A 19,801-nucleotide genomic window follows, 5' to 3' on the forward strand; every position below is an offset into this window, starting at 1 on the left:
TACTTGGAGTTTGTCTCTATATTTTCTACCTCATCTATCCCTTTCATGACCAAGTGCTCTCCCTTCATGAGAGCAAAAGATCAATGACTTTATGAAAGTCTCGCCTTTATAATACCATAGTATTGTCATGCCCATGGCCCTTCTATCCGTCACCTCGCATCTGTATTTTTTTTTTTTTTTGCAATTGGTAGATATGCCTCTACGGCATTTTGATACTCCTTTGAGTCTATCTCTATTCTAATCGAGGTTTGGTTTTGGGTAATTGAGTCTTTACCCTTCCTCGCTCTTTTTAACCACCTACTTTAGTACCTTTGTATTCTATGAGCAATTCCCCATGATTGATGAAAAAATAGACTACAACTCTCATGCATGGCCTCCACTATCATGTTACAGGGCTCGTGCTATTTTTGTTCTCCTTTGCTTCCTTGGTAGTAACGTTCACTTACTTGACTTTGTCCTCTGATTTACCGGGCTCTCTTAAGTGAATATGAGCTCTAGGGTAGTTCAATTCTCTAATCGTTTTGATTATACCTCTATTTGATCAAGTCCTCTCATATGACTCATTAGTACTTATACTTAGAATTCTCTCTCGATGGTACACTACCCCTATATCTGATGACCAAAGCTTTCATCTGATGTAAAATTCGATGCACGCATGGAAGACCTATCTTTACGATACTATGACATGCACTCCTTGAATTTATAGCACTTTTTGTCATCATATTGTTCATCAAAATGGAGTTCCCAATAACTCCTGATCATACCTCCGTATGATCTAGTCCCTTGTGGGACTTCTCCCATGTGTGTCATATTATCTCTAATTATTTCACCATTATTCGCTACATTATATCGCCTCTTAGTAATATCTCTATTGCATTGACTTTTGTGGGATAAACTTAGGCTATGATCTCTCTATATGTGACCTCTATCAACATATCGTAGGGCCTCTATCACCTCTGATTGTATTCAATCATTTGATAATTAACTTTCGTCCACCCGCTCTCAGGTCACACTTAGATGAAGCACAATGTTAGGACAATCCATTACTCAATAGCTTAGAAAGTCCACCAACTTTACTAAAATTAATGCACCATTATCTAGATCTTAGGCCTTTGCTATCTAGTATAATCTTTGCTATGCACCCTTTGCTTCACCACAACTTGAATGATAACACTATGACATATTTCTTAAGAGTACCCATCTTTGTGTCCTCTTGCCCTATGCTAAGGTCTTCTGGCCTCAAATTTACCTTTGTAAGTTGAGTTACTTTAGTTTCTCTATCAAATGCTTCGTTGAAATAAAATGCATGAGCCTCGAAACTCCCTTTGACTTTAGCACAATATAAGTTGAGTTTTCTCTATCAGAATGATGGACTCATTGAATGATATGATCTCACTTTTATCTCTACAAGAGTTCATGTCCTTTATCTCTATCTAAGGAAAACTTTATGCTTTCTTTCCATGTTCCATCTTTTATGTCGACTTCCTTTATGTGACGTGACACTTCACTAAGTTCCACCCATGTTACTTTACTCTTCGGTTTACATTGAGTAGATGGTGGCCCTCACGCTCACCATTCCATAGGTTGGCTCTCTATTCAGTTTGATCTATGTATTGACTCTAAGTTTACCTTAGTTTAGTATTATCTTAGGTTGCTCCCCCACTTGATCTTGCAATATGTCCACCAATACATTACCTTATATGAGATCATGCAACAGCTCTTCGTTGCTCTTTCAGTCCATCAAGCTTTATGGAGTCATTGTCTTGAGGTGTCCTTTCTCAATATGTATAGTTCGTTACACATGATTCTCCATTTGGAGAACCTCGATTTATCCCTCTTAGATATCTGTCTTGTTGAAGTTACTGTTCGTTCTATATCATTCTCTTTGAAAGTTTCGGAAACCACTATCTCCTTGGACTACTCCGCTTGTTGAATAAATTATGCACTATTTCATCCCCACGAATGCACTTGCTAGATTGTAACTCTTAACCAATATAGTCCTCACAGCTCCTCTTAAGGCCTAATAACATACTAAACTTGCTATATACTTCAGCCTCCTATAGACGTATTCTTTCCACGTTGAAGAGAAAGTTTCAATACTTCATGACATCGTGTTTTGATTGCTTTGGGGTGACCATGAATAGAATCGTCCACATATAAGCCCTTGCATAAGTATCGAATTTTTCGATTTAGTAATTCATGTCACCTTTATGAGCTTTGCATAACTATTTTGGTTATTCAATAATTCATCACACCTTGCAAGGTCTCGTCCTTTGCAAGTGTCACACTTGCCTTGAGCACCGTCAAGTTTGGTTGCCAATGTCGAGCTGTAGCTTAAACTCAATAATCCCAACCTTTGTGCATTATATATTCTTCCTAGCTTATTTGTCCTCATGATGCCTCTTACACGAAGGGTTGGTCATTCCTCTTAATGTCAATCTCGGATGCTCACTCTTTCGAGCGACTTCTTTCCCTATATATCAACGCTCGTTTCCCCCAAACATTCGCATGTACTGGCTATCCTCCATGCAGCCTCGCTATATTTCTCATGTTTGTATACCAAGTATTTCTAAGTATGCTTGTCCCGCTCTGACACCATCTATCATAAACTTAGTTGGTTTTGCCTAGGTTGTGTGGCACCCTTGTGTATCCATCCATAAAGAGTTAACCTCCCCGAAACTTCTTATGATCCCTTAAAGACCTATAAAAGCGAAGACAAATTAGAGAAAACATTTAACTCAGGATCCACAATCAATCATTTCAACAAATACTTGATAGACAATGTAAATTACAAATATAGACTTTGCAAGCATTGAATGGTTATACGACAAATGGTTCAAGGTAATCCACTATAGTCAAAAGTCTCTATAAGTGCCCATATGACACTTGCAAAACAAGGCAATGAACTAGTCTATACTATACACTGCCCCAAAGGCTTATCCAACCATATGCAACTTAGGTACTCCGTATTGGTTGACACTTCGCACTACTTTATAGATATAGAAAATCCTCGAAATGACTACTTAGATGGTTTGTTTCGTAACAATTTGCATTGAAACAATCATAAAAACCAACGAAAATAGGACTATCAAGCCTACTTTAAGCTCTCTATATGCTATGCAAAGTATAAACAAAATCGAAAGACATGAACATGAGCATTAAATCGAATATCTTATTTTTTTATTTTTAATTGATTCTAGTTCTAATTCGAAAGATCCTAATTTTGAGAGCTATGATTCTATTTCAATCGAATTTAAAATTAAATTAAAAAAATATATGAATCATTTTTAAGGATACTTAGCTTTTTAAAAATTTTCAGACCAGCTCAAAACCGAACTGAAATCACTGATTTCAATTTGCAGGAACCAGAATGATTTTGAACTGTATAACTAATATCCCGCTTTAGTTATAATTCAAACTTAACCGAACCAAACCAAACCAAACCAAACCGAAGCCAATGATACTCCAAGGGACTCAAAATTCAACAGTCGAGAGAAAGAGGCAGAGGTAGGATTGACGACAAATTGTGATAAGTTAACAAATTCATTCAACTTCAATAAGAAAAATTGCAGTGCAGCACAATTTTTGCCGTTAAAAAGTGTTTCCTTGCTTTTACCATGAAATCCTTGCAAAATTGATGTATGAAATATCATCCTCAAACATATGAAATTGGTTAATATCTCATCCTACGTCAGGCAATATTGCTCACACTCATCAATTCTTGAGTTTATCATTTCTAGATTAACCAAATTCGTATGCATTAGTATTAAAAGGACCACTCCCCATCACCTGAAGACTTGCATGAATGTTCCACTTCTTTAGGACGCTGGAATATTTCAGCCACCAATGAATGGGGAAGTTAGTTTTTCTTTTTTTTTACTGTCTCCTGCTGTTTGCCGTCTTAAACTTGCTGAGGTTGGAAAGCTCCTCGATCAGCTTCTTTTCTTCACTACTTAACCTCTTTGGGATCTCTACCTGCACACGAACCAGCTGGTCTCCCCTCATGTTTGGCTTTCCAAGATATGGAACCCCCTTCTTAGCCATAACTAGGGTCGTACCTGGCTGCGTCCCAGCAGGAATCTTCAGGTCCACCTTTCCATCCACCGTCGGAACCTTCATGGTAGTCCCTAAGATTGCATCGATATATGATACCTTGCATGTGTAGAGAATGTTGGTTCCATCCCTCTTGAGCACAGGGTCTGATAGAACTTCGATGAACACATACAGGTCGCCAGGTGGACCACCCCGCCTTCCAGCATTCCCTTCCGACCGAACCCTCAGCCGACTACCAGAGTCGACTCCGGCTGGAACTTTCAGGCTTATCCTCTTTGTCTTCCTCACACACCCATCCCCTCCACAGGTGCTGCATGGGGTAGAGGACTCACCAGTACCACCACAAGTTGAGCAAGTCATAACTTGCTGGAATACACCCAGAGGGGTCCTTGCCGAAGAGATGACCTGACCTTGACCTCCACAGGTGTTGCACTTGCTTGGCGTCGTGCCAGGTTTGGCGCCAGAACCATCACAAGTTCCACACCTTTCTAGCCGTGTAATCTCTATCTCCTTCTCCACACCGAAAATCGCATCTTTGAAATTTAGAACAAGATTGTAGCTCTCATCATCACCTTGCATAGGCCTGTTGCGAGCAGCTCTTGCTCCTCCCATCCCACCCATTCCTCCCATCCCTCCCATGCCTTCAAATAATGACTCAAAGATATCAAATGGGTTGCCATAATCCTGTGGTGAAAACATTAATAGAACATTAGAAGAAAAGCAGCAGAAAATTATGGAAAGATGTTCTTTTACAGGAACAGGATAAAGTCAACCCCTAGCTGATACTCACCCCCGTGCCCATGCCAGCACCTTTGAGGCCAGCTTCTCCGTACTTATCATATATTGACCTCTTTTCATCATCTGACAGGACCTGTAAGAAAGCAACTTATAAAGACATCAAAATTAATGACATCAGAATTAAGTTTACTAGGATTGCTGCTAAATCTACCGGTTTGTATAAACATGTCCATAAGAAGAGGAATAACCTCATATACATTGCTGATCTCCTTGAATTTCTGTTCTGCTCCAGGTTCTCTAAAACAAATAACAAGCAGTAAAACTTAACCCTGCCTCAAGTTTTAGCAAGATTGCTCATAGCTGAAAAAATCAAAAGATCAATAATAAAACCTATTACAAGATGAACTACTGTTTGAATCATCTATTGCAAAACCGATTGGTCTGGTACTGTTCGGTTGGTTTTTACCAGTCGGACCACCAACTAGTATGTGGACCAGCCCAAGACAAGCAATCCGATCTGGTTCAGTATAATTATATATAATATTAATCTTTTTATATTTAACCCTATGCCAAGGCTTAGCTTGCCCAACTCAACCATCACATCTTCACCCACCGTCACCACTCCCATGCCCGCTGCTTGTTGGCCCACCACTACTCACACCCGACGCTTGTTCTGGTATGCCTTCTCTTTCTCCTCTAATTCCTTATTCTCTTCTTCCTAAGCAAAACTTCATCCCTTAGCACTCAAGAACTTCATCCTTTCTACCAGTTTGCTCAGTAATTATGAAACAAAGAAGAAAATTGTAAGAAACTATGCATACTCGTCCAATTGTCCCATTCATCATAAACCTAATTCATCTGCTATTATTTCGCTGTTATTTATAACTATTTATTTTTCTTTATTTTTTGATTTTTTTAAGGTTTATTCCTTCTCCATGCTCTTCCACTTATTTCTTCCTTCCTCTCCTTGTTTTCCCACTCCTTCCTTCATTCTCATAGTAAGAACATAAACTTTAGGTTTACATTCATTAATCTTCCAAGGCACAGAGATGTTCTTACATGCTACACCTAAATCTTGAAGGCTCAACTAAACCAGATCTCTCGTCATACCAAAAGCATGCTTTGATTTCAAGCACACAATGCCACTAAAAAGAACACATTCCAAAAGTTTTGATCCATCTTTCATGAACAATATTTTAAACAAATTAATCAATTTAAAATTTGCTGCAGAGAATTTGCCCTCCTTTCTACCCAAATGAAATGTTCAGAAATTGTTTGTGAAGGTGAAAACCCTTCTTCCTTCTTATTTCTTTACTGCCCGTTTGTTGGGGTTGTGAGGGGTTGAATTTGGAGCTTTTATTATTTAATTATATGTTTAGTGATCAAAATATTATAAACAAAAGATGGACAACATTTTTCTACTCACTTGTTCACATCAGGATGATAACTCCTTGCAAGCTTCCTGTAAGCTGCAACAAAAAGATGCCAACATACATTATCATGTCTACCTAAAATATAGATAAGCAAGTGTTTGTTGACAGCTAGTGTATGACTACAGAATTCAGCATATATCATTGTTATTAAGATAAGCACATAGATGGCAATATGCATAAGCAGTTGCATTGCCACATTCTCCTATTCAGCTAAAAGGTTCCATGTTTCATGAGTCACATCTCATGCAAACAGTTTGTGCTGATAATCTCAGTCTGAACGTTCAACTATTTAGCAAGAAAACTCTGAAATTATTAACACTTCATTTTCTTTCTTTCTTTTGCTTCATTAAATGATTGTTAGAATTAACAGGCGATTAGTCAAGAACAGATTGACTACTCATTAATTCACTTGTTCCACGATATTCGCAAATCTGATTGACTACTCATTAATTCTGTACTTTTTCCACAATATTCGCAAATCACTAAATTGATGATGCTATTGGTTAACTGCTCCCACCCTGCTTTGTTCTTCCATTATTTGCTATATATGGAAAAAGTGATTGATCTAAATTAAATATCTTTTATTCCCACATTAATTCATGTTAATACAAACTCATCAAGTTTTTTTTCTGAAACATCAAATGTTGATTTGAGATTGAGATCTTTGCCTCAGACAGAATGACTATTCCTTGTTCATGCATAGGCAGTTAACACCAAACATTTGATTGAAAGATTATAAGAAATGTTTTAATGCTATTGAATGTAAATAATTGATGCCACTGCAAATCATACTTAGCTAGAAGTAGCGAATAGTAGTTATTTCTGACAAAGGGTCATTACATGCAACTAGACAAACTCAAAAGTGGGCACATGGTCAGTAAGATGCCACAGTAAAAAAGGGAATGTTGGCTTTACTATAGTGGCTCAACTTCTGATTCAAGCATGACAGTACTGCCTAGAGAAGATTCTAATATCATGTGATGGTGCAAGGCAAACGCAAAACATGATGACTAGACTACAGAAGAGTAGAATGCTGGTCCAAATAGAGTAGTATCACCTACCTAATAATGACATAAATAAATGCCCATCTCTGATGAACTTTTGTACATAACTTGTAAGTTTCATAGAGATTAAAATAGCATCCGCACAAAGTGGTGTTTACATCCTATATAACATCATTAAATGCTATAAGAATCACAATCAATACATTTTAAGGATTTTTCACCTAAATTCAAGGATCTACATCATGAGCAGTATTGTTTAGAAAGTTATAGAACACGTAAACTTATCACCATCTATTTTATGATATTTAAAATTTTATCCATGAATGATGTTTCAGGCTGCTGAGAAGTGCACTATTTTCTTACATCACCAGCCACTCTTGTTTTCCTTCTCCATCACCAGCAGCAGAGAAGTGCACTATTTTCTTACATCATATCCAATCTCTATTATATCATACTTTAAAAAATTGCAATTTGAGCTTGTTTATCTCAAGTCAGGATATATAAGGTCTAGCTTGTTTAAATAGTCAATTGGTTTGAGAGCAGAAGAAAGGTAAATTTAGCCTCCTATTACTACTAAAACTTACAAAGAAACCATGATAGTGAGATATTGCTGACTATTATCAACAATGGCCACAAGTCTTGAATCCTAAGCTAGACCAGGGGAAATATTAGCCAAAGAAAATATTAAATAGAGACCATGGTGTTATCAAATATTCTACATAGGCTCTTGTCGGCCATTTAACTCTGAGGTTGATCATAGGAACATGGCTTCACACTCCATCCAAATATCAGGCAGTCATCTTTATAGCCAGTCAAAATTAGTTGATAGACTTCTTTGGCTTCTGATATATTTCTTTGTTTTGTTTACACTTGCTCATGCCAGTTTGGTACAGTTGCAGAATCTCTAAGATTGCATGCTTTTGAAAGATGATTATAATTTGTAAATCTTTGATGCTAAACATAGAATACAAGTTCATCAGACTAACATAAAGTCTAAAATGTCATAGTTTCTAAAGCAACCCACTGACTATTAAATCCCACTATTTTGACAGTAGAAAGGTGAAAAGGGATGTAAATTGTGGGTACGAGGAAAAGGGCAGGATGATAAAGACTTGTTTGTAACTAGGAGGCAGTTTACTGTATCCTTACAGTAAACTAAAAACAACTTGCATCATATGCCTATAAATGCAAAGGCAACAGGACAAGAACTACAATAGCAGCAAATAGAAAAGAAAAGCTAAGTCCTGTATAGTATACTTGCCACTTTTTATTTCAGATTTACTAGCATTTCTTGATACACCAAGGACAGAATAGTAATCCTGCAAAAGATGATACCAGAAGGAAATATGATCAGATAGACATACAATTATATTAAAATAAAACTTGCCTAGTCCATGATCAAGTATTTCAACTTCATCATAGGTTGAAAAAAAGAATGTTAGAACAGAAACAGAATCACACTCACTAGATCAGCTCTAACGATGAATCGTGCTCCCCTATTGCGCCTAGAATTTAAATGTGGCCCATTATAAAACAAAGCAGATGAAGACACTGGGGCAAGGAAACTTGCATGTGATGATGCCAGATACTTACTTGTTGAAGTACTGCAGATATACAAGAAACTAGTGAGATGAAAGGCTACAGATCAAATTCAGAAACTTAAACTTAACATACACACGAAAATGTTTTTCATTAATTTGCTTGATATCAAATTTTTAACATAATTTCTCATATTTTCTATAAGTATTTGTCAAATACACATTTGTTTTGGATCAATTTTGACTGAATCAGTGAATCTGAATTACTTCTATACAGTTACAGTGTTTTCTATTAGAAATCAATGGTTTCAGCTGGTTCAGTTGATAACTAAGTTGAAATATCCTAATTACTAAAGGTAAATGGCCATGTAGATAGTTCCCTCATGTATTATTGTCTCGGCAATCATCCGGGCACTTGGGTTATCACCTAGACTATGCTTGCTTGAACCATCATATATGCATATAAAGAATCATATATAACCACACATATGATATGGGTAATATATTTATGTACGAATAAATTAAATATAACTACACATGTAAGTCATACATCTACTAATCCAAATAACGTAGGCATAAACTTGACCTTCCACCAAATCGTTAAAGATTTCTCACTTAGAGCTTAATCCATGTAGGTAACAGGTCAAGTTGCATTTGAGAGAAGTTCTTTAAGAAAAAATCAGGATCACATTAACTCCATTTCATCTCACTATCAAGAAAACATGTGCTTGACCAAACCACCCAATGATTTCTTGGCCTAGACCTGATCTATGTAACTGATGGGTTGTGTCAACTATATGGGTTGGACCAAGATTGGCACCTCAACATATATGTATAAGTTTATTTGAAAATCAATGAGATATATTTACGTTAAGGTTGTCGTCTCGATATAAACCTTGGGGCCTAAGCTACCATGTTGTCACATCTTTAGATGGTTTTGTCTAAGGTGTACGACACCAAAGTGACACCTGCTCGCATGCTCGCAATTGCAATCTAGATCTTAACCTTGTGCAATTCGCTAAGACAATCTACTAAGGATCTGTATAGAGAAGATAAGGTTACAAAGTGAATGCATGAGTAATATGCCGCAATCACACACAAAAAGGGTAAAAGACTCGAGATCATAAGCAACAGAAAGTAACTTTTATCAGGCACAAAATATTCCCGCAAATGCGTTGAGCAGTCACACACAAAGGGGATTCCCAAGGCAAGTGAAGATCCAATGTTTACCTAGCACATTCATTAAACAAAAAGCGGAGACACTAACAACGCTGCACCACTCCTCAGATGTATAACCAAAATCTCATCCACCCTGGTACCACCCAGGGATTCCAATATGCTGGAAGGGTGGATGTTTTGTGTCACAAGGCAGTCAGCCAAAAATCAGAGCATGGCACACGAGAACAAGATTATTTTGCCTAGTTTTCCCTCCACATGCCGCCACACAACTACATAGGTTTCCAAGGTTTACAAAACGAAAACAAAAAACAAAAAAGCCGCTAAAAGCGAAATTGGGTTTGGCAATGGTACTGCACACCCCATACAAGTTGCACATGAGAAAATACTCAAAACACCTGAAAAAAAGGACCGAAAAGGGTCACAAACATGTATCAAACATCTTGATTTCATTGCTTCGTGACAATATGGGCATTAGTATATGATTATCAACCCAAAGTCGCTTAGGTTATTTGAGATTTCAATGCACTTAAGATCCATTTCCCTCTTAAAAGAAACACATATCTAGATGACCTACTTTACATTAAAATGCGAACTCACCCAAAATACCAAAATACCAAACTTTTCAGGTTACACTCCAGAAGTAAAATGTTCACGCCCAAAGAAAGTGCTGCTGAATTTTTTTAAAGATTGAGGCACTACTTCATGTTCTATTAAAGATGTAATGACAAACTTTAACATTTTAGTTATTAAACATGATCGATTAGTTTTTATGAAAACCAAGGCCTCTACTCAGTGAGTTCCAGTAAACAGGGTTACTGGATAGATCATATGTACATATAATATTCAAGGCCTCACGACCAGTTGAACACTAGAAAAGAATCATAGCCGAATGTAATGTATCCCACCTAATTGGTAGAAGAGTCGGGGAAGAAAAAAAACAACAAATGCATTACAAATAAGCACAGTATTGCATGTTCAGACATAATACAAAAAGATAAAACCAATGCTTACCTAATTTGAGGCATCAGCACCAATTTAGTAATACAACAAGGCCAAGATCCTGGAGATGCATTTCTAAGTGTTGCTTGAGGCTGTACCCCCAACTGAGGTACATAAGTACCTCTACATGGTACAATTGCCATGGACCTGTGCAGCTAAGGAGAAAATAATTGCAAATTAAACCTCCTGTGTTCCCTCTGCAGTAACAAAAAGGAAGATCAACTTTGTTGAAGCATTAAGAGTACAAAAGTCATGAAGATCACATGGTCATGATCCTGTTACTGCTTATAATTGTGCTCATTTTATCTGTAATAGGGGGAAAACATGAATAATTAAATATATTTCATAACATTATAGTCAATGTCAAGCACTACCAATGCTCTCCGGCAACTCTTGCTTAGTCTATGAACATGAAAAGTGATCCAACATTTTAGCCAAAAAACCTATATACGTAGCCCATGTAAAATTTCCGAACATATCAATTTATGATAATGTCCACACCAGCCCTCAAAGGTGCGAGCTCCCTGAGCTGTGAAAATGGGATGTACACTGAAACACTCCGACCAATGTTTTTCAACTCTTTGGCTCTTCATTAGACGTTGGTTCTTCAACTCTCCAACCAACATGAGACTAGATGTGACCTTACCAATTTTCTTATACAATTGGCCAATTTATGTCGTGAACAATAATATTCTACTGAGATCCTCTCAAGCTCTTACTAGCTATGATATTGCCAGTTATTTACAGGTTTGTATCAAGTAAAAGTATTTGCAGAAATTCACAATGGTTTCGCACCCTTCATTTTTCTCAATACTACCTTAGCCACTTTAGTATTCAGAACAATTCATTGTGCACAAACACAACTCTACCAACCAACAAATGAACTCCTAGATAGTAGAGATTCAATAGATCAGATTCTTGCCCACCACAGAAGCATCCGTGTCTCTCGTCTCTTCATTCCTTCAAAGATCTCACCCCTACCACCCAGAAACTACATACACAATCCACTTCCCCCAGATTATTAGGAGATGCCTCTACATCTCCGACAAAGTAAGGAAACGATTATCATACAGAACAACACCTCATCCCACAACAAACCTATCACGCTCAAAACAACAACTACCAGAATCTTCCGTCGCCGCCACGAGAAGTATCAAGCATAGACCTCAAGAACATGGACATTGTAGGGAGGATATCTCGGAGCTAAGAATCCACCAAACGCCATCAAGCCCGTTCGAGGAAGGTAGTCTCACAACGAGATGGAGGGTTTCTGACCTGAAGCGGCGGAGGCAGAAGCGGCCGCACCGGTGATTCGCCTCTCCCTTCCTCTGGGAACCTCTCGGTCTGGTTCCGAGGAATGGGATAAGAGACGGAGGTAGAGGGTATGGGAACGGGAACACGAGCCTTATGTGTCAGGGACTCGGATCTCGTCCAATTGGTGCACCAAGGCAAACGTCAGTCGTCGGATCGGATTTGATCGGAGGGCTCTCCGTCACTCTATCTCAAAGAATCATCTAGAACCGTCCAGGGTCAGTACCGCTGCCGACGGGTTGGTTTGAGCCGGACCGAACCTATCAGGTTCACTGTGTTCACCGAACCGAATTCAGCCCTTGCTGAGTCAAATAACGACGGTCATAATCAGGTTCAATTCACGGGGGCACACCGCATGGTAAGCGGCGCGAGCGCTCACTGCGTCAGTTCTTTGGGGCGGCGACGGAGAGGCCTTCGATCGAGCTCAGCCTCAGCGAAATTGATCTCCTAGATCAGATCATCCTCCCTCTCCTCGCATCGACTTTGCCTTCGGTGCTTGCTCGATCGAGCTCCGCCACGGCGAAAGCGATCTCCGAGATCATCTCATCCTCCCTCTCCTCGCATCGACTCTGCCTTCGGTGCTTGCTCGATCGAGCTCAGCCTCAGCGAAATTGATCTCCTAGATCAGATCGTCCTCCCTCTCCTCGCATCGAGTTTTCCTTCGGTGCATGCTCGATCGAGCTCCGCCTCGGCGAAAGCGATCTCCGAGATCATCTCATCCTCCCTCTCCGCGCATCGAGTCTGCCCTGGCTGTTTGCCCCAAGGTAATCCAATCCGACGCAAACCCTACGGGCTAATAGACCGAACCATGCTACTAGTCCATCCATTTGGACTGTTGCACACTCTATGGGCCGCAGTCCATAGGGTGGCTTGGATATAGATGGGAACATGACATTCAATCTTTTTAAGGGGTAGTTTGAATATTGTTTAAATTAGGGAGCTCATTTGAAAAATTATTCAGTAGCACTTTTTTAAAAAGATAAAAAAATGAGGGAAATCATCCAAACATCTTTTATTTTTCATAATGTTATGAATAGCTATTAATTTGTCTTATTATACAAAGGTTGAGTACTTTTTATTCAATTAAATTAAGATCACATCAATTCTATAAGCCTCATTATTATCCTTTCTAAACATAGCGGATGAACAACTCAAAATCGAAAAACCTATGTGGGAAAAGGTGCAACTTCTTTTGTTCTTCTTGGCTTTTATCATGTATACAAGTACATGAATATCTTGGTTACTGTTAGAATAGCGTAAAGCTTTTGGAATTAATGGATGCCTAATCAAAATTTTTGCCACAGTATTAACTAAGTACTAAGTTTAATCCATCAAAATTAGTGGATAGTGGCCTTCACAACAAAAAAGATGATGCTGATGAATATGGCTGAGTGATTGGCAGGGGAAACCATGGAGTGTCAGCAGAATTATAAGGATTCATATAGATTGGAGAGCACAAAAATGGTACAATGGCTTCAGTTCTCGTGTTCCTCTTCCACCTTTCTCCCTTAGTTTCCCCTCTATGCTGTCTGCTGAATTGGTGTTCATGTTAACAATTTGTTTTGCTGGTGATGAGAATGGAAACTGTCTGTGTTCTGTGGTTATATATATATATATATATATATATATATATATATATATATATATATATATATCAAAGAGGAAGACATACTGAAATGGATCTCAAGGTATATGGCACAGTTAATTATGGAACATAACTGTGCAGAGATGAAACAAAATACATATTAAATGTAAAATGTTACCACAATATAGCACCTCAGACAGTGTGCTTATTTCTTAAGCTCCCTTATAAATAACACTTTTCTGAATGGAGTTAAACTCGTCGATGTCAACTTATTTCATCAATCGGATCTATGCGCTAAAGGAATGAGCATCAACTGCTCAGGCCTTTGATCACTTCCTTAAATCTTCATAGTATTGATCGATCCAACCTTGAATTATCTTAACCTCTGTTTCTCTTTGCTCTTTGAGCCACTTGGGATCATCTTTTGTGGCTGCTCGAAAATCCAAGTGATGAGCCCCTGAAGAGATGCAACAGTGGTTGAATCAGAAGGTTGATTGATCAATAATGTAACAATTAAGAATAGTTAGTACAACAAAGGATTTCTTTCTTTTTGGGTAAGATTTGGTTTACTGGAAAAACTTTCTTGGCAAGCCAATCCGCTCACCTAATGGTGTGACGAGGGCAATGATGCTGGATGATATGTTCTTCAGCACCCTACAAATGTATTCAATGGCAAAAGCATAAAAATCAAACAATCAAAACAAGTATAGAAGGATACACCATGAACCTTGGTAATGATTAATAATTACCCGCCTCTACTCCAAGGGTCTCTCATTCCATTAGAGAAAATAATGTTGCTTCCGAATCTCTTTAGCACTAGCTCAATTTTCTGGTTACAACAATCATTCCAGGAAACAATTTAGCAAAAGAAATGCAAAGTTTTATGCAAAATCTGTTCAAAACATGGGCCTATTAAGCAAAATAATATCTTCTAGTTCGCAAAATCCAAAGCATAAACTTCTAGTTTTTATGATCTATGACATGTAATGCATTTATACATCCAGCTGTGTTGCATCTTCAATTTATCAAATTCTTTTAAGTGAAAGACTAATGTGTGACCTCTATGTTCAAACAAAGAGCAACATGAATTGCATCCCAGAAAGAATTGACTCACATTGCCACCATATTCTGTGGTTATCCAGTGGGGCCTTGGTCGAACTTCATACTTTGTCACGCACTGGTCACCAAATTCTTTATAGTCATATGTGGATGGGGGAAACATGCTTTCATTAGAGGAAGTCATTGGCATGACCATCTCTGTGCATGCCTGAGAGACGAAAAAATTAGATGATCGACAAATTTCCACTAGGGATGTCCAGAACTATGGCACTGAAATTTCCCGTCATGCAAATTTTATGGTGTTCCAAAATTGAATTGTACAATTATATATGTAAGCCTGAGGTGAAGTTTAAAAAATGTGTAAAGGACAGTAGATTACGGCAGGTTTCTACCTGCCAGTCCCAACCATGGAGGCCATGAGGATCACTTCCATTTTCTATGTCAAAGCAAGAATTAGTACTTGAGTAGTTGTAATATAAACTTGCAGCTGAAAACACTTTAATGAGTATGTCCTCTCCTGCTGGGAATCCATCAATAATCCTACACATCTATAAGAAATAGTTCTGATTAGTGAAATGAAAAAAAAAAGAGAGCCATAAAAGCAAGATCATAATCTGTTGTGAGAATAAATAGCAGCAAGGACATCAAGAAATGTACATAATCTAATCAATGATAACTTCAGCTGCCTCCAATCCTATGATCATTAACATTCACATATCAAGATAAATAGGATTGTAGATAATCTGCATGTGCCAGTTTTTGTTCTTTTCAAGAAGGGGCACCAGACACTGGACTGTCGTTCATAAGAAGATGAATAGCTTGTCCAAGATTGACACAATTACGCAAGATAATATACATCAGTCTCAAGAGAACAGTATGGAAGCATTACCTCTTTAACAGGATATGCAGGCAAAGGCATCAGAAAATTGGCTGGAGTTGGGTAATCAATCATTGCTGTGTATACAAATGCTGTCCACAACCAATCTCTCACAGAATATACAGACTGAAGTTTTCTGCAATGTGTGAACCACATCTTACCCAAGACAGGTCAAAATGAGAAGTGTATGTAAAGATATAAAGAGTATTTTCCTCGAAGGAAAAAAAGGAACAATTGATAGTGCCAAAATAACACAGGATTTGGCCATCATAAAGGACTGCTTTCAGTTACTCAGAACTGTAAGTTTGTGTGAGAGTTACACTGTGAGTGCTAAAAAATGGTCTACGACCATGAGCTACCGTAAACTTCTGGAGTATCAAGGAATTGTACTCTGACATGTCTCTAGTTGTTGTCATAACATAACTCTTAAAAACTGGATAATTTTTTTTCATTTGAGTGTGACATTTTGGATCAACCAATGCTGCATGCTTTCTACAAGTATTTGAACACTGACTGGCACACAAAAATATAAGAAAATCCAAATATCCCCCACTTCCATTGATGATAAAATTGTTGGTGGAGCTCAAACCATTCTCTATATGTGGTTAAAGGTCACAATGCCAAACATGGAGCTAAATTGGATGGCCCATGTGCTTATAGGTTTCTAAACTTATGCTCATCCCAGATGAGGTCTTGTAGAAAAAAACTTCAAATTCCGCAAGAATAAAGACAAGAAGTATCTCCTTATTGATTAATTAATCTACATCAAACTTGGATGTAAATGGAGGTCCCAGTGTCCCTCTCAATGAAGTAGGTGCTTGTTCCATCACCATAGTAGAGTAACATATGTGGATAACAATCAGAAAATTGACTCATAAGCCAAATCAACACGAACAGATTTGGTCTCATGCAATTAAAGTCGTCAGGCATGCAGCCTAGGTCGTTTTTTTCCCAGTGTCATATTGAATGTTATTTAAATGTCCTACACGTCCGACAAGAGCCTGTCTTGAAAGGCACATTGCACCCACCTAGATGAACCCTTAACAAGACAAGTAATTACTAATGCCATCTCATCAACCAAATTGCTCAATAATTTCGATAATTATTATGGTAGTTTGAGGTGATCAATCCATACTTGTGCTTGCCAAGAAGAATTAACTTACTTGCAAGCTCTAAAAGTTTTGGTAAGTTCCAACATCCCTCCCTTCTTAGCTCCCACTACCATCAACTCATCCCAGCTGTCCTTGATCACCTCAAAGCAGTTAATGCTCTCATCCTGCAAGATGCCAATCAACCAAAAGATCAAAAATGAGAACTTGCATATCAAATGGTTTTACTCTAATCCGTGCTCAACACAGACAACAATCCAACTCGAAATTTATAAATTGGAATATAAATTTGGGTCTACACCTTGAAATCCTGCGACACACCATCATAGAAGCTACTCCATGGGACAATATGATCAAACTGCAGGATGGGTGCTGATGAAGCCAGAGCCCCGATGGTTATATGTGGATACTTTAGTCTGAACCAAGCTGCCAACACTGAGAACCAAAAAGTTTAGGAGGTATAAAGTTGGAATATTTTCATTCTTATACACAAGGAAAGATGGATGCCGATTAACTCTGCACCATATCATTGACACAAGACAAAACTTTTTGTTCATCGTCAAGTTAACAATTATCGTATGTTGTTCGGATTCGTCTGGAGATTGTTGATCGATTTGGATTTGTTATTTGACTGTAGGATCCTAATTAACCCCACCAAAAAGATTACTGTTAGAATTTGAGGATAACATCTATACACAAGAGGGAGAAACATACTTCCCCCATAGGATCCACCAAAGACTACAACCGGAGATGCCTCTGCCGACAAGTTCTTCTTTAGGCTTCTTATGAGAATTGCGTAATCTGCCAATGCTTGCGTCGATGTCAGATATCCCAATTCCTCAGCCGATTCGTATGAATCATTCCCGAATGGCATCGACTCGCCATAGAATCTATGCTAAAACCGAAGCAAAAGGCTACATAATTACTTCGATTCGTATACTCCCACCAACGGAAGAAGAGAAGAATTCATGTACCTCGATGAAGACGAGGAGGGCCTTGAACTTGGGCGCGATGTCGAGCATGAACCCGGTGTTGGCGGCGAACCACTCGATGTTGCCTTCGTTGCCGGTGTAGACGAAGATGGGGGCGGTGTGGACGGGGCCTTGGTCCCAGTAGGTGGAGTTGATGAGGTACTTCTGGTAGAAGACATGGTAAGCCTTGGGCCGGAAGGTGAAGTGGTCCAGCTGCTGGGGGAAGAAGTGGGCGGCGAATGGGAGCTCGGAGTCCATGGCGGGCTTCCTTTTCTGTGCCAGGGATTGCATGGCTGCGCTTGGGGACAAGGTGGTCGAGGAATGGACTCCTGAGATGCCCAAGGTCAGGAAGAGGAAGAGGAGGAAGAGGAGGATGAGGGGAGGAAGACATGAAGCCGGGGCCATGTTGTCTCCTCGAGGAGAAGGAGCTCCTCTGAGAGGAAGAAGGGAGTAGTAACAGCAGAAAGTGGAGTCGAGGTCTTTTTGATGACTTGCCTTATTCTCTCACTTTTGAATGTAAGTCGCGAGCAAATGACGTTAGTGGATATGCCGTGGAAAATTAGCTGAATTATAATTATATATATGATAATATATTTATCCCTCAAAAATTAGAATGTGACTTTAGCATACACATTTTATAAAATTTAAAACCTTCAAATATTCAAAAAAAAATTTAAGGAAAAAGAACCTGGAAAATCATTCTTAAATTAAGAAATATTAATAATATTGAGGTATGCTAAATCCAAGGGAATTTAGCATATATTTAATATTCTAAAATTTTTTGGAACTTGCATATATTAATTTCTGTCAATTAAATAATTCTAGATAATATTTTTTAAAAGAAATATAGGAGTAGTTTAAATATTTTCTTAACTCAAACTAACTAATATTTTTTTATATAGTTAGTCATGCTTATGTTAAGTTTTTTTTTTTCTTGAATGAATTGTAAAGTGAGGATAATAAATGTGTGTGTGTGTGTGTGTGTAATATAAAAAAAAAGGATAAACTTAATAATTTGAAATCTAAAAGGCTATATATGTAAAGACAGCTTTGTGTTGTTGGAAGAGAGATCCAATGCGGTTGGATCATATAAGAATAAATTCTTTGACCTAATCAACTTATTCTTTTTTTTTTCTTTTATCTATTTTTTTACAAGACATTTGGGCAAATTTTAGGAGTTGTTAAATTTTTTATTTTATATTATTTTTTAAGAGTAAATGACAAATCTTATCATATAACTTTCATATCCACATCGGTATAACTTTCTTGTGTCCTTCACCATATATAAAAAAGGAAGATGGACATCTTAATCTATTCTTAGCTTTATTATATATATAATTGCTTAATGCTGATGTAAATTTGTGCATATTATATCTATGCATAATTGAATACGATCCACGTACAAAAGCAAATGATAATGCGTAAATATAACAGAAAATTAAATAGAGAAATAAGGGAAATTGTGATTATTCTTTAAAGTTTTCATAAAAAAAAAAATATCAAAAGCCATGGTGACTTTGTTTGTGCACATTAGTAAGAAGCTCATAAGCTATGTTTATATAAGCGATCGAATCCAAATCCCAATGTTGATCGAGGATGATGAGATCATATCAGGAGATGGAGATGAAACACGAGACCAAAAATGAAAACAAAAGGAAGCAATGAAATGGGTGAACAACAAGAGGTTATGGACGAACGGATTGCACCAAAAAGAGATTTGGATTCAGACAACGACAGAAGAATCAGCCATCTTGTCTGGGGTGAGCAGGATATGTTAAAAAGATGCATCCATCCGTCACGAGCAAAGCTGATCGGTGTTAACAAACATCCATCAATTCCATGTAAATTGGATTGATGCAGGGAATCAACTTTTCCCCGAGCAAGTATACATAGTAAAGGATCAAATCCCATTGTTTCAAGGGGATTGATTTATCTCATATCTGTT

General features: G+C 38.0%; 2 protein-coding genes across 4 annotated transcripts; both read right to left on the reverse strand.

The window, feature by feature from the left end:
* Positions 1 to 3,524: 3,524 nt before the first annotated feature.
* Positions 3,525 to 13,024, reverse strand: LOC135633792 (chaperone protein dnaJ A7A, chloroplastic-like). Of its 2 annotated transcripts, none has more exons than XM_065143706.1 (8): positions 12,220 to 13,024; positions 10,957 to 11,141; positions 8,694 to 8,832; positions 8,490 to 8,547; positions 6,218 to 6,260; positions 5,040 to 5,088; positions 4,844 to 4,924; positions 3,525 to 4,737 (listed from the first exon to the last, which is right to left on the reverse strand). In XM_065143706.1, exons 2-8 carry the CDS (start codon positions 11,085 to 11,087, stop codon positions 3,877 to 3,879), a joined length of 1,362 nt encoding a protein of 453 aa, XP_064999778.1. In that variant the 5' UTR covers positions 11,088 to 11,141; positions 12,220 to 13,024; the 3' UTR covers positions 3,525 to 3,876. The 2 variants fall into 2 exon arrangements, with proteins under 2 accessions (XP_064999778.1, XP_064999779.1); XM_065143707.1 differs by having other exon boundaries at positions 10,957 to 11,099; positions 12,220 to 13,023.
* Positions 13,025 to 13,932: 908 nt separating this feature from the next.
* Positions 13,933 to 18,348, reverse strand: LOC135633791 (uncharacterized). Of its 2 annotated transcripts, none has more exons than XM_065143704.1 (10): positions 17,860 to 18,348; positions 17,600 to 17,780; positions 17,187 to 17,320; positions 16,940 to 17,052; positions 15,789 to 15,912; positions 15,292 to 15,447; positions 14,955 to 15,107; positions 14,590 to 14,669; positions 14,445 to 14,494; positions 13,933 to 14,297 (listed from the first exon to the last, which is right to left on the reverse strand). In XM_065143704.1, the coding sequence occupies exons 1-10, from the start codon at positions 18,259 to 18,261 to the stop codon at positions 14,170 to 14,172; spliced, it is 1,521 nt and encodes a 506-aa protein (XP_064999776.1). In that variant the 5' UTR covers positions 18,262 to 18,348; the 3' UTR covers positions 13,933 to 14,169. The 2 variants fall into 2 exon arrangements, with proteins under 2 accessions (XP_064999776.1, XP_064999777.1); XM_065143705.1 differs by having other exon boundaries at positions 17,600 to 17,775; positions 17,860 to 18,180.
* Between the last annotated feature and the right edge of the window lie 1,453 nt (positions 18,349 to 19,801).

Source organism: Musa acuminata, chromosome BXJ3-3 (genome assembly GCF_036884655.1).
Source record: "Musa acuminata AAA Group cultivar baxijiao chromosome BXJ3-3, Cavendish_Baxijiao_AAA, whole genome shotgun sequence".
Taxonomy (NCBI): Eukaryota; Viridiplantae; Streptophyta; class Magnoliopsida; order Zingiberales; family Musaceae; genus Musa; species Musa acuminata.